General features: G+C 38.0%; 1 protein-coding gene across 1 annotated transcript; it reads right to left on the reverse strand.

Moving 5' to 3' along the window:
• Positions 1-9340: 9340 nt before the first annotated feature.
• On the reverse strand, positions 9341-14158 carry LOC129376612 (microfibril-associated glycoprotein 4-like). The gene is made up of 8 exons (XM_055056206.1): positions 14140-14158; positions 13371-13483; positions 13216-13296; positions 12449-12607; positions 12053-12091; positions 11675-11771; positions 10465-10635; positions 9341-9788 (listed from the first exon to the last, which is right to left on the reverse strand). The coding sequence occupies exons 3-8, from the start codon at positions 13219-13221 to the stop codon at positions 9535-9537; spliced, it is 726 nt and encodes a 241-aa protein (XP_054912181.1). The 5' UTR covers positions 13222-13296; positions 13371-13483; positions 14140-14158; the 3' UTR covers positions 9341-9534.
• Between the last annotated feature and the right edge of the window lie 247 nt (positions 14159-14405).

The raw sequence follows: 14405 nt of genomic DNA on the forward strand, positions 1-14405 counted from the left end.
TCTGGAGTTTGACTTGCAGCACAATGAAATTCCCTGTAATGTAAAACATAGAGAAACTTTAGTGGACAAACTCAGTTGTAAATGAATTCATGTGTTCATCTCTCACCTGCAGCTGGAATGAACTTGATTCCAAACTTCTGCTTCTCCTCTGTGTCTCCGACGTTCAGACTCTGTTATTTATACCTGCTGATGTGTCACCTCACCTTGATGATCAGGAATCTAAATCAAACATCACCTGATGAAAACATGAGCTTGGTTTCTTCATTTTACATTTTACTTCTTTCTGAACTTTGGATAATGAGTCTCAATTGCACAAATAATGCAAAATAAAATGTAACATTAATATAACTGGAGATGCGGCTTGCATGGATTTTGGACGGTTGAATTGATGGATGAGAGCCACCTCAAATTCATCTGTAGCAAAATTATTTCAATCATGTTTTTTGCAACCATTTACTGTTTTCTGAGAGTTTTAGTAGAAATTTCCAAAAATGTTCTCCTGCTCTTCCATCAGCTTTGTTGAAATAATTTGCCCTTCTGGCTTAAAAAAGGACTTAATATTTGAGAGAGTTTAAGAAAGTACATAAAATCTGAAATGGTCGATGATCTGAATGCAAAGGCTCTTCTTGATTAGTTTTTGTGAATATACAGTAAAATGTGTTGTTTTAACTATAGTTCATTATAATAATATATAATTCAATATATAACATAATTATGAAACCCAATTGTATTACATTATTACATAATGCAGTGTAACAAGCTCAAAGAAACATCAGAACATTCAGAGTCATTGAAGATCACCTTCAAAAACACAAACAGTCTCAACTCAATAAAAAGTTAGATCAAATCTTTTTACCAAAGCAGAATCAAAATTACCTTTTTTCCTTCACTTCAGCATCAGACAAGCTTCAGCTCTTCTGTCTGGAGGTCCTGGAAACAGCTGCTCTTATACACAGTCACTGACAGACCTGTCAATAATACACTAGTGACTCTATAATGTTTCAGTGAAATCAAAGCAAAGATGTGATTTTTACTTTATGACTTCAGCATCAGGGATTATTTTCACTGATGACATTTTTGGAAAAAGGATTTAGCTTGTACTTCCTGTCCTTGTTAATTCATTTCCTGTTTTGTGTTCTGAGTTGTGATGTTTTGAATCCTTTGTGATGTTTCAGTGAAAAGTCCCAGGATACATATTAATCTGACGAAATTAGGATTTTATTCCTAACAAGCCCAAGTTACAAATAGATCCATACAAAGCAGGAAGTAACAACAGGAACAAAATGTTATTTTTCAACTTTCTTGACAAAGTTAAAAAATGCCCCATTTTCATATTTCCTAGTGTGTGCTCACTAGCACACACACTATGCTAGTTTATGAATACAAGCCTGAAAATTCACATGTCCAAATTTTCCATTCACTTGGCTGCAGAGGGAAAAGCAATTTTCTCCTCTTGCATAAATGAACAGGTTGATGTTGCCTCTTGTGTGTCGAGACCAAAAGAATCTAATTCTGTAAATGATCTTGAAAGATCTCTGTAGGATAGCCTGACATGTTTAGCTCTGTTACTTTTAACAAATATGTTAAGATGTAACATATTTGTTACATCTTAACTGAGATGTAATTGAATCACCAACTTTGATTCAGTTGTTGCAATTGACTGCAGCCATTTGTTGATGTAGAATAATTAAGATTGCCATAAAAACTCTCATCTTATATCAGGCATGTTGTGGGACCACATTGTCTCAGCTGTGCTGTGTTTCCTGTGAGCTCTGAGAAAACAGAACGTTTGTCATGAAGTGGTGAAGTGGTGAGGCAGACGCTGGAGACCCAGGTAGGTGAATGGTGAGTAATTTAATGAAAATAATCCACAAAAACACAGTCAACAGAGTCCGCGGCCAGGCAGCATGGCTGAGCGGAAGCCAGGGCTCAACGCCGGTAGCAACTGGTCATACAGGCGGCTAAACACACAACGGCAGACAAAGGCAAAAGTACGACAAAGAACCGACGAGGAACAAAGGACACAGGAGGGACTAAATACACTGAGGTAATCAAGGGAACAAGACACACCTGGGAACAATCAAGGGGAAGACAGGACAACAAGGAGACTCAGGACACAGAAACAGAATAAAACAGAAAAACACCAAACCTGACAGTACCCCCCCCTTGAAGGGCGGCTACCAGACGCCCAAAAACACAACCAGGGAGGCGGAGGGGTGACGGAAGGAGGGTCAGTCCAGAAACATAAAAATACCCACAAAGGGTGGGCGAAAAAAAGAGGGGCTAAGAGTCCAAAGTCCAAGAATAAACAGAAAAACTACCCACAACGTGGGCGGAGGCGTTGAGGGAGGTCCGGAGGGCGTCCGCGGCGCCCGAGCCAGACCCCACGGGGGAGGTCCGGAGGGCGTCCGCGGCGCCCGAGCCAGACCCCACGGGGGAGGTCCGGAGGGCGTCCATGGTGCCGAGGAACACTAGGGGGCACTGGAGGAACACTAGGGGGCACTGGAGGAACACTAGGGGGCACTGGAGGAACACTAGGGGGCACTGGAGGAACACTAGGGACACTGGAGGAACACTAGGGGACACTGGAGGAACACTAGGGGACACTGGAGGAGCACTAGGGGACACTGGAGGAGCACTAGGGGACACTGGAGGAGCACTAGGGATCTCGGAAGGAGCACTAGGGATCTCGGAAGGAGCACTAGGGATCTCGGAAGGAGCACTAGGGATAGAAGCTGCCAGAGCAGCGGCACGAGGAGCAGAGTCCACAGAGGCCGGAGCGGAATCCGGCGGAGCAGGAGCCGGAGCGGAATCCGGCGGAGCAGGAGGCTGAGCCGGAGCAGAATCCGGCGGAGCAGGAGCCAGAGCCGGAGCGGAATCCGGCGGAGCAGGAGCCTGAGCCGGAGCGGAATCCGGCGGAGCAGGAGCCGGAGTGGAATCCGGCGGAGCAGGAGCAGGAGCCGGAGCGGAATCCGGTGGAGCAGGAGCCGGAGCCGGAGCGGAATCCGGCGGAGCAGGAGCAGGAGCCGGAGCGGAATCCGGCGGAGCAGGAGCCGAAGCCGGAGCGGAATCCGTCGAAGCAGGAGCCGAAGCCGGAGCGGGGTCCGGCGGAGCAGGAGCCGAAGCCGGAGCGGGGTCCGGCGGAGCAGGCCGAAGCCGGAGCGGGGTCCGGCGGAGCAGGAGCCGAAGCCGGAGCGGGATCCGGCGGAGCAGGAACGGCAGCCGGAGCGGGGTCCGGCGGAGCAGGAACGGCAGCCGGAGCGGGGTCCGGCGGAGCAGGAACGCCAGCCGGAGCGGGGTCCGGCGGAGCGGCACGAGGAGCTGAGGATGGAGCTGGGGCTGGAACTGGAGCCCAATGTTTTTTTGCTGGACGAACTCATCATAAAGTTCAAAAACTAGCTCCAGCATGGAAGTCTCTTTTAAACAACTTGAAGAGGTGATTGAAATCTTCCTCTGAATTTATTTGGAAACCGGCTGGAGTTAGAAACGGAGGAGCGTTGATGGTGGCTGTCGGGGCGTGAATTTGTGAATTCGCCATGTCATAGTCCGACGGTAGTCCCATTTCCTCCAGCAGCAGCGGAGAAGGCAGGATCTCCACATCCTTGTAGAGATTCTTCTGTGCCAGCTCCAACTGCTGCTGGATCCAGACCTCATGGTCCATCTGGGCTCTGTATCTCTTACGCCTCACCATAATTCCTTTCTTGGTCGGGTCCTTCTGTCATGAAGTGGTGAAGTGGTGAGGTGGTGAGGCAGACGCTGGAGACCCAGGTAGGTGAATGGTGAGTAATTTAATGAAAATAATCCACAAAAACACAGTCAACAGAGTCCGCGGCCAGGCAGCACGTCTGAGCGGAAGCCAGGGCTCAACGCCGGTAGCAACTGGTCATACAGGCGGCTAAACACACAATGGCAGACAAAGGCAAAAGTACGACAAAGACCCGACGAGGAACAAAGGACACAGGAGGGACTAAATACACTGAGGGTAATCAAGGGAACAAGACACACCTGGGAACAATCAAGGGGAAGACAGGACAACGAGGAGAACTCAGGACACAGAAACAGAATAAAACACAGAAAAACACCAAACCTGACAACGTTAGCTTTGGTTCCTCTAGGCAGTGGCCTCAGTCTGCATTCCTCCAGGACCCGAGTCCTGCAAGTTTCAGATGTGTCCCTTGACCTAAAGACTTTAATTTAACTGTCTCACTGGCATGCAGTGAGGCTCTGCAGAGCTCTGTTGATGAGCTGCTATTGGAGCCAGGTGTGCTGAAGTATCTAAAAGTTGCAGGACACCAGGAAGACTTCCTGCCCCAACAATCAGGAATCAAAGGAAGGATTGGTGACCAGGACTGGTTGGTCAGGAGGTTCTTCTGTCATAGGGAAAAACACAAAAAGTGAATTTAATTGTTCAAAGAAACATAAAATCAACAATTTAGTTTAAATTGCTTTATTAAATTCGAACAAAGAAATGTTTATTTGTTTAATTTATTTTGAGTGCGACACACTGAGTGCCTGCACCTTCGTCATGTTACTCTGGAGACAGAGTAGTCAGGTTGTTCATTAATACCTGCAGCTGATTATTGATACCTGAGTTTCCAAAGAATCTCAGGAAATATTAACGGGAACAGGGTTATTCTACGGTCGCATGGAAGGAAAATTTAGGTCAATGAAAGAAAACGAGAAAACACAGGAAATGAGTAAAATAATAAACTACAGATCATATGGATTTGTTCTGGCATAAAACTGGTCTTTAGATTTGGTTTAAATATTCAGAAATAAAATGATCAATGTAAAAAGAAAAAGGATGAAATATAAATGTGTATTATGCCATGTTTGAAGATTTTCAAGTGTTTCCTGAACTGCATATGCAGGTTGTGCTTTAATCTGTTGCTGTGGGCTGTAAATGTTTATGACTCCAGAGATGTTTTCAGGTCAATGTCATTAACCCTCGGCGTTCCTAATTTTCTATTTATGCCCCTTCTCCTATACTTCATTTGTTTTCATTATGTCTCAGTTTTTTTGTTGTGCTGAGGAGCTTGGTGTGAGGGGTTGGCAGCAGATTGAGAAGGCAGGTGCAGGTCAAATGCAAGTTCAATTTGTGCATCAATCCAGTTTCTTTAATGTGTGTGTGTGGGGGGGCGGAGGCAGGTGTGTGTGTATGTGTGCGTATGTATTGGAGAGAGTTTGTGTGTGGCTTTGAACTCTTTTTCTGGAGTTCAAATGGTTGTCAGAGCAGTCAGGTTGTTCATTAATACCTGCAGCTGATTATTGATACCTGAGTTTCAGAGAATCTCAGTAAATGTTAACATGAACAGGGTTAATCTGCGGTTCCATGGAAGGAAAATATTTATACTTATTATGTTTAGGTCCATGAAACAAAATGAGGAAAAGGTAGGAAATGAATAAAATAATAAACTGTAGCTCACATTGATGGTTTCTGGAATAAAGCTGGTCTTTAGATTCGGTTTAAATATTCATGCAAATCCAGATATAAAGCAATGTTTTAAAAAAAAGATTCCTCAGAATAAATTAATATCAGAATGATCAATTTAAAAAGAAAATTGATGAAATATAAATGTGTAGTATGTCATCTATGAAGGTTTTCATGAGTTTCCTGAACTGCATATGCAGGTTGTGCTTTAATATGTTGCTGGGGCTGTAAATGTTTATGACTGCAGAGACGTTTTCAGGTCAAGGTCATGAACTAAGAAGCTCTGAGGATAAAACCTGTTTTGTTTATCATTCAGGTTTATCATATTTCACTGGAGGTCATGCTGAACGGTTGAATTTTAATGGTGACATATATATGATCTACAGAAAAACAATCTGCAGAACATTTACACTTTTGTTTTTTCTTACTAAAAACTTGTAAAAAGTTAAAAAGGTTCCCATCCAACAGCAGGAAAAGTGTATGTCTGGTATTGACAGGTAGGTTTTAAAAACATTGAGACATTTTAATATTGCTAAGATGTGTCTGTTATTACTTATCACATGTTTGCGCGAAGATTTCTGCACATAAACTGCAGAAAATCAGACAAATTCAATCTTTAGAAACTGGGGAATGAAAAATGTTCAAGTGAAATCTGTTAGAGGTATTTTTTGTATGAAGCTTATGGCTTCACTCAATACATAACATTTAACTTAAGTCTTTAAAATGTAGTTTAAACTTTGCAGCTTTACATAATGAATTAATTGACACAATTATAATTCAGGATTTGGTGTGATTTAATAATAAATAAGGAGGTGAAAACAGATGCACTGATTTTGACCACAAACAATGAGAGAAAAAAAGAAAGAACAAAACAAAGAAAGAAAGAAAGGAAGGAAGGAAGGAAGAAAGAAAGAAAGGAAGAAAGAAGAGGTTGCTGTCATCCGTTTTATAACCACTAGGTGTCACTGTTTGATTTTCTTTCAGAGGTTTGGAACATTTTTCTAATCTGCAGAATAATGGGACAGGATGTAGATGAAGTCTAATAAAAAGTTCTCACAATCTCAGAGAAATTCTGCAATGTTTTAGTAATATCAATCTAATTAAATGAAATATAATTTCATCAATCACTATTAAGTTAAGGATGAACTCATAAAGACTGAATTGATCACATAGTGAACATATTGAATGGAATGAGAGGAAGATATCTTTAAAACAGAATAACAACAATCACTGGGAAATTAATTAGTATAACTTGTATGTTATCTTAAAGAATTAATGCTTACACTAATACTAATCACATTGTAAGACTATGCCTACCTTGAGTTTATTTAAAACCTTCTTTGAATTAGCCTTTTCTTAATTTTTAACTTCTACTCGTTTACTATGTTTAAAATTTACTTTCTCTATTTTTACTCTGCTTGATCTTTTACTAAAATTTTTATTATTATTATTATTATTATTATTATTATTATTATTATTATTATTATTATTATTATTATTATTATTATTATTTTGTGACTATCTTCTTGCTGAATGTTGTTTTTTACTTTCTTGTACAAGGACTTTGAATAGTCTTTGGCTGAAAGGAGATGAAAAAATAAAGTTGTCTTGCTTTGCCCAAATGGTTGCAGAACCTCAGTTGCCTCCTTGGCCTTTACCTCGCCTTCAGATGGAAGCACAGGAGAGGAAGCCAGTACATAAAGCAGAGTTGATTTCAAATTTCGAGTCCATAAATTGGGAACTGATGCTGAGTAAGAGGTCAAATTGAAACAGCATGACTTGGAAGATTTGCGACTTTCACTCAGCAAGTCACCGCTTGGTGAATCTGTTCATTCAATTCTTTTTTCCAATGTCAGTTATGAGGTGTCAAGTTTCCTAGATAATGGTTGTACTATATATATCAGTCATTCAATATATATGGTTGCAGGCTTTAAAACTGTTCCTATTGTTTTATCTTAAATATTCAGATATACAACATTTATGCTGCAAAAACTTTCCAGTTGCAATGAAAGTTAAGAACATTTAAAGTTTATATTTGCACTGAAAGATAAAAAATTCTTCCAGACCTTTGCAGCTTCATTGTGAAATATCACACAAAAAATGAACATAAACTGGAGATTTGGTTCAATTATATGTTTAAAAGGCTAATTATACCAATATATCCCATACTTTTTAATTGTTTATAAGACTGTTGAAAAAATGCAGGGTTTTCAATTAGTATTAATGCACTACATTAATGCACTACATGTTGCGTTTGCAAATCAAACCATAAAATAAATTGTATTGGCACATATAAGCTTGGAAAAAATACAAATTCGGGTTTGAGGCCCAGCTGGTTCATTCATATGGATCCATATGCAACTTCCCAAGTTATTAAAATGCATGAATAGCTTCTGAAAGAATGACCCATGACCAGTTTTTAGAAAAATTGTCTAAGTTCATTTACTTATGAGTTTATTTGAAAGGTTATGTTTTTATATTATTATTCTGTGTGTTGTTTACTTGACTCCTTTCTTTTGTGGTACAATATTAACTGTTTTTTCAGAAGTTTGCTTGGGGGTTGGAAATGTTTATACATGCTTGTGATACCAGCTGCTTTGATCATTAGCTGTCTGTGTTAACAGCTACCTGTTATTATTATTATTATTATTATTATTATTATTATTATTATTATTATTATTATTATTATTATTATTATTATTATTATTATTGTTATTATTATTATTATTATAATAATACACAGGTAATAACACAGGTAGCTGTATTAACAGCTACCTGTTAACACAGGTATAACGGTCAGCCTTGTGTCCAGGTAAGGTCATGTTCACAGAACGTCCCAAAACATTGTGGTTAAGGTTATTGATCAATTGTTTGTGTGACTGTGTGAAAAAGCCCAACCTTTTTTCTTGTAAACATAATAAAATGCAGTTGAGAGCCGGTGGAGGAGACACAACACGGTGTTTTGACGGTTGTAGAAAAGTAATTTGTGTCTTTGGTTGATTCTTTGCAGGTTGGGAACCAAAATAGACCCAACACCAGTTTCTTGATAATCAAAACTTAAAAGTCATTTAACAAAATTAGTTTTTTCTTTTCAGATTAACACCTGGAGTTTTCCATTAACATTCAAACTACTCATTCCATTACTTTGGATATAGTAGTCCACCAATAAATATCAATTTTAAGTTGAAGCACAATGCATTTGTTGGAGCTCTGCAGCATTTTCTGCTTTTAATTTCTATAATTTGCAAAAGTAAAAATAGAATTTGAATATTATTACAGGCATTTCCCCAAACATCTGCACTATGTATCAGAAAAGGAACAATTAGTGAATTGTATAATATCCACTACGCCTGAGCATTCAGTGAGTCTTTCACTTCATATAATAACAAAACTTTCTTCAACCTGATCAAATCAATCAACACATCTCCAGAGTCTAAAAATTATGTAATTTGTTTTTTTTCAACACATTGACGCACATCATATGGTCATTATAAATGGTCAAACTATAAATATTTTATTGTTCTCCTGATTATTAGATCAAGTTCTTGTGCTATTTTTTTACATTTTATTGCAAGAAAAAACAAATTGATGACTTTCTGCTGTTCTTGTTTCACTTCCTGATTGTTTTCTGATAAAAATCAAATTACACTCCATTTCTTTGTCTTAGCTAACACCAAATATACTTTATTTTCTCTGGGAGTGACATAAACAGATCATTAAATAGACATAGATGTTGACATTGACACAGTTGAGCATAAAATTTAGAATTATGGAAGACCTGGTTGTTTTTCAATTAATTGCATTTAACCAGGAGGTTTGATTCTAAAAATGTTTCCATTTGGCCCAATTTGTGTTTTAAAACTGGCTTATTTTAATTTTTACATATAAAAAAATACAGACACACAAATATTGCTGCTGGCATCTTATTTATTATCAGAGATGAATTGATTACAGGTAGCAAACTCTCACCAATGATTTAATCAACTGGATTATATTTATTAGTAATCAAGTGAACTTTTGACTCATGTTTGAAGCTAAAAGTTGATGGTTGATTATAAGAAAAAGCAACTCATTATTTTTTGCTGGATGTTTGACCTGCAGATTTAAATGAGAGGACGGATCTTCATGCTGATGCTCTTCAGGGAGTAATTAACTCCCTTCCATGCAGACCATTCCACTCCAATATAATGGAGTGTGTTGTCAGCCCCCCAGCGATAAACCCCGTTAGGGTTTGCATTGTGACCCTGATTGTACCAGAAAGCACCGAGATATTTTTTGGCACAGTTGCCGCTCAACTCATCCTGGTCTTTGTCAAAAGTGGTAAATTTCTGTTGGTCGTGATAGGAAAGGCTGTCTCCTGCAGAAATAATAATAGGATACAAAAACTATATGAATAAAACAGACATTCAGTTGAAAGCTTGAATAGTGAAAAAAAAAATACAAATTCTGCGTGATCCAACATCAATAAAATTGTAATTTCAATATTTAACAAAAATGCTGACTTTGTGAAAAGTTGATAATGTTTTGTGAAAAAAATTATGAGTTATGCTAATCTCTTACTGTGATATTATTAATGAGATCAATTAAATTTACTTTGTGCTATTAACTACCAACATCAATCTTCCTGCTTCAGAACCATAAGAACAAACTCTGGATTTAGATATAACTGACACAACACATTTAATCCAATCAAGGTCTATTTCTCTTAATCCTGATTTGTCTAACTACAGTAAATTAGCTTTATTAATTATCATCATCATTATTATTACTATTATTATTATTATTATTATTATTATTATTATTATTATTATTATACACCAGTGTGTAATAATACACTCCTGGTGTATATTACACACCAGGATCCATGCTCAGTGCCTTGCTCTACATTTCCAGACTCACTGCACGACTTTCAGACCCAGCACAAGTTGAATTATTTATTTTACAAAGGAATAATTAGTGAAGGACATCATTCCATCCATCCATAAATTCATCCTGACTAGTAAAGTTAGAATGTGTTTTTTCTCATGACTCACCAGCGCCCCCTGTGTTGTTGAAACCACTCACATGCAGAAGGTAACCCTCAAACTCAGCATAGATGTAAAATGAAGAGTAACGGGCAAAAGCTTTGTTTCCATCAAAGTCCTCCATATCGACCATCAGCTCACAGTCTTGAAACCTTGTCAACTCATGGATGTTATCAAGACCTGCACAGACATGAAAACTATTAAAGTTGGATTTTTACTGAGCTTTTTGCACACACATTACTGTCCAGATCACTGCATTAATGCACCGTGGCATGGAGTCGATCACTCTGTGGTGTTGCTCAGGTGATATGAGAACCCACATGGCTCTGACCAACATCTGCAGCTCTTGTTGGGTCTTGACTGTCGCGTCTTCCTCTTCACAATAAGACAGATTTTCTACGACGTTTAGGTTCTTCTTCAAGATCAGCATCAGCATCAGTTCGACACAAGGAAAGCAACAGCTGAAATCTATGTTGCATATATCTGTGTGGTGGTTCTTCAAGCACTGACTCCATCTGCAGCCGACTCTACATTTCTAAATGGTTTTGTTTCATAATCCCCTCAGGTGCAGTTATCCTGATTGCTTGTCCAATTCTTTTCCACTACATCTTTTCTTCCGCCTCACTTCTCTATGAATGTGTGTGAAAACAGCTCTGTGCACAGCCAGCTTCTTTAGCTGTGATGTTTCTGTCTTGCCCTCTTGTGCAAGGGGTCAAAGGTCATCTTTTGAACAACTGTCAGGTCAGCAGTCATTCCCATGATTGAATAACCTACAGACCTGGACTCAGCGACCATTTGGAAGCATTTGCAGGTGTTTTGACTTAAACTGATTAGTGTGTAGCACCAGAGCTCTGCAATATTGAACTTTTTCACAATATTCAAATTTTCTGAAATACTGAATTTGTAGTTTTCATGAGTTGTCAGAAACAAATATCAACACTAAAAGAAGTAAACATTTTAAATATATCAAGCTGTATGAAATTAATTAATATGACATACAAATGTTACTTTTTGAATTAATTACTGATGGAAATAAACTTTTCCATAAAATTCACAGTTTTTGACCTGCACCTGCACACCATCACTTAGTAACACAATAGTAATATAGAAAGTCGAGACAATAAACAGGTGTTGAAAAATGTGGCTATAACTATGTTATAAATATCGTAAATAAATAAACCAACCATACATTGACTAACTGTTTAGGTCGGTGTCTCACCCAGCCAGTACTCTCCAGCAGTGTTTCCAAAGCCTCTCTTGTACTCCACCCAGGGTCTGTAGAAGTTTACAGAGCCATCCATCCTCTTCTGGAAAACCTGGAACAACAAAGGAATCTGATCAAGAAGTGAACAACGTTCTCACTGACACACTCAGGGTGAAAAGGAAGTGGCTTGTACCAACTCTGAATTGGTATCAATAATCAATATTTAACATGACAAAACTGATCAAATCTTATCTCAGGCAGGTGAAAATGGAAGGAAAATAAAGACTCTTCTTTCAACAGAACTTGATGTTTGTTGGATGAAAACCCCCAAGAATCCTGAGATAAACCAAGTTGAAGTGTAAACAGAGAGAGTTCATGTAGAGATGGACTCACCGTCCAGCGTCCTCCCTCTGAGTCCATGTCGCAGTAAGCCTTCACACAAACACATTCATGACTTGATGCAGTTTTTATTATGTAATGCAATGTCACACTTTATGTGGAAAAATAAATACTATCATTGCCTCACTAATAAGTGAACGTATAATTAAATAAAATTTCTTCTCCATGAATAACTGATTTGGTTGTAGGAAGAAAAAACTGGAGCTTGAACTGAAACAAGATACTAAACATCAAGAAAGTTCAGTTTCAAATAGTCAGTTTATGTAATGTGTATGAAGATTAAGTAAAGACATCCTCAGCATTGTTAACAGATAAACCTCCAGTCTTGGTCCTGCACAGAACTTTAATCTGGATCTTCATTTTTATGAACAAACCAAACATAAAGTTCACCTGAACAGCAGATGAATATCCACTTGGATAGATGATGTAAACTCCACTGGGAAGTTTCTTGTTCGTATTGTAGATGTCATTACAATCACGTGGCAGTTGGTCCTCAGCCGCTTCACAGCTGATCAGCAGTGGAGCCAGGAGGAAGAGAAGTGATAACAGCTGGAAGACAGAACATGACACCTTCTGAACATCATCAGAGAAACTCTGATTAACGTTCATTTAGTCAGATTAAACCTGATCCCTGATCTTGTCCTGCATGTGGCCTGTAAGCTGTGCTGCCAGATTTTCAGTCAGAATTATGCTGAATTCTGCCTTAACAAAGGTTTCTGGTTGGTTTGATCCTCCATTTTTTAACAACTCATTTCATCAGTCCTGTTAACAAATGTTATTTCCAGAGCCAAAACTATGTACAGTGTTTACATGCATTGAGTGTTTGGATAAATTTAAACACTCAAATTTACTCAACATTTCAGTGACTGAACAAAATATCAAACATTTTAAATAATTAACAAACTCAGTAGAAGTTGTTTAATTTTTACATTTTTTGACTACATAGTTAAATATCTTGTTGTTGTTTGTGTTCATATTCTAATCATTATTGATGTTTCATAATTTGTACATTTTATGTACAATGTCTCTGCGCTGATTTTTATTTTGGTCATTTGTTGTTAACAAGATTTTAAACATTAAAAATACCTTTCCTTGTTAAAATAAATAAAGATAGATGAATTATTTTTTATTTTTTACAGTGCAAGTTACAGGCTTACCTTCATCTTTACTGTTGATCTGGATAAATTGATCAAACTTGATGAAAATCTGGAGTTTGACTTGCAGCACAATGAAATTCCCTGTTAATGTAAAACATAGAGAAACTTTAGTGGACAAACTCAGTTGTAAATGAATTCATGTGTTCATCTCTCACCTGCAGCTGGAATGAACTTGATTCCAAACTTCTGCTTCTCCTCTGTGTCTCCGACGTTCAGACTCCGTTATTTATACCTGCTGATGTGTCACCTCACCTTGATGATCAGGAATCTAAATCAAACATCACCTGATGAAAAACATGAGCTTGGTTTCTTCATTTTACATTTTACTTCTTTCTGAACTTTAGATAATGAGTCTCAATTGCACAAATAATGCAAAATAAAATGTAACATTAATATAACTGGAGATGCGGCTTGCATGGATTTTGGACGGTTGAATTGATGGATGAGAGCCACCTCAAATTCATCTGTAGCAAAATTATTTCAATCATGTTTTGCAACCATTTACTGTTTTCTGAGAGTTTTAGTAGAAATTTCCAAAAATGTTCTCCTGCTCTTCCATCAGCTTTGTTGAAATAATTTGCCCTTCTGGCTTAAAAAAGGACTTAATATTTGAGGGATTTTAAGAAAGTACATAAAACCTGAAATGGTCGATGATCTGAATGCAAAGGCTCTTCTTGATTAGTTTTTGTGAATATACAGTAAAATGTGTGTTTTAACTATAGTTCATTATAATAATATAATAATTCAATATATAACGTAATTATGAAACCCAATTGTATTACATTATTACATAATGCAGTGTAACAAGCTCAAAGAAACATCAGAACATTCAGAGTCATTGAAGATCACCTTCAACAACACAAACAGTCTCAACTCAATAAAAAGTTAGATCAAATCTTTTTACCAAAGCAGAATCAAAATTACCTTTTTTCCTTCACTTCAGCGTCAGACAAGCTTCAGCTCTTCTGTCTGGAGGTCCTGGAAACAGCTGCTCTTATACACAGTCACTGACAGACCTGTCAATAATACACTAGTGACTCTATAATGTTTCAGTGAAATCAAAGCAAAGATGTGATTTTTACTTTATGACTTCAGCATCAGGGATTATTTTCACTGATGACATTTTTTGGAAAAAGGATTTAGCTTGTACTTCCTGTCCTTGTTAATTCATTTCCTGTTTTTGTGTTCTG

This window comes from Poeciliopsis prolifica, unplaced genomic scaffold (assembly GCF_027474105.1).
Source record: "Poeciliopsis prolifica strain line A6 unplaced genomic scaffold, Auburn_PproV2 SCAFFOLD044, whole genome shotgun sequence".
NCBI classification, from domain to species: Eukaryota; Metazoa; Chordata; class Actinopteri; order Cyprinodontiformes; family Poeciliidae; genus Poeciliopsis; species Poeciliopsis prolifica.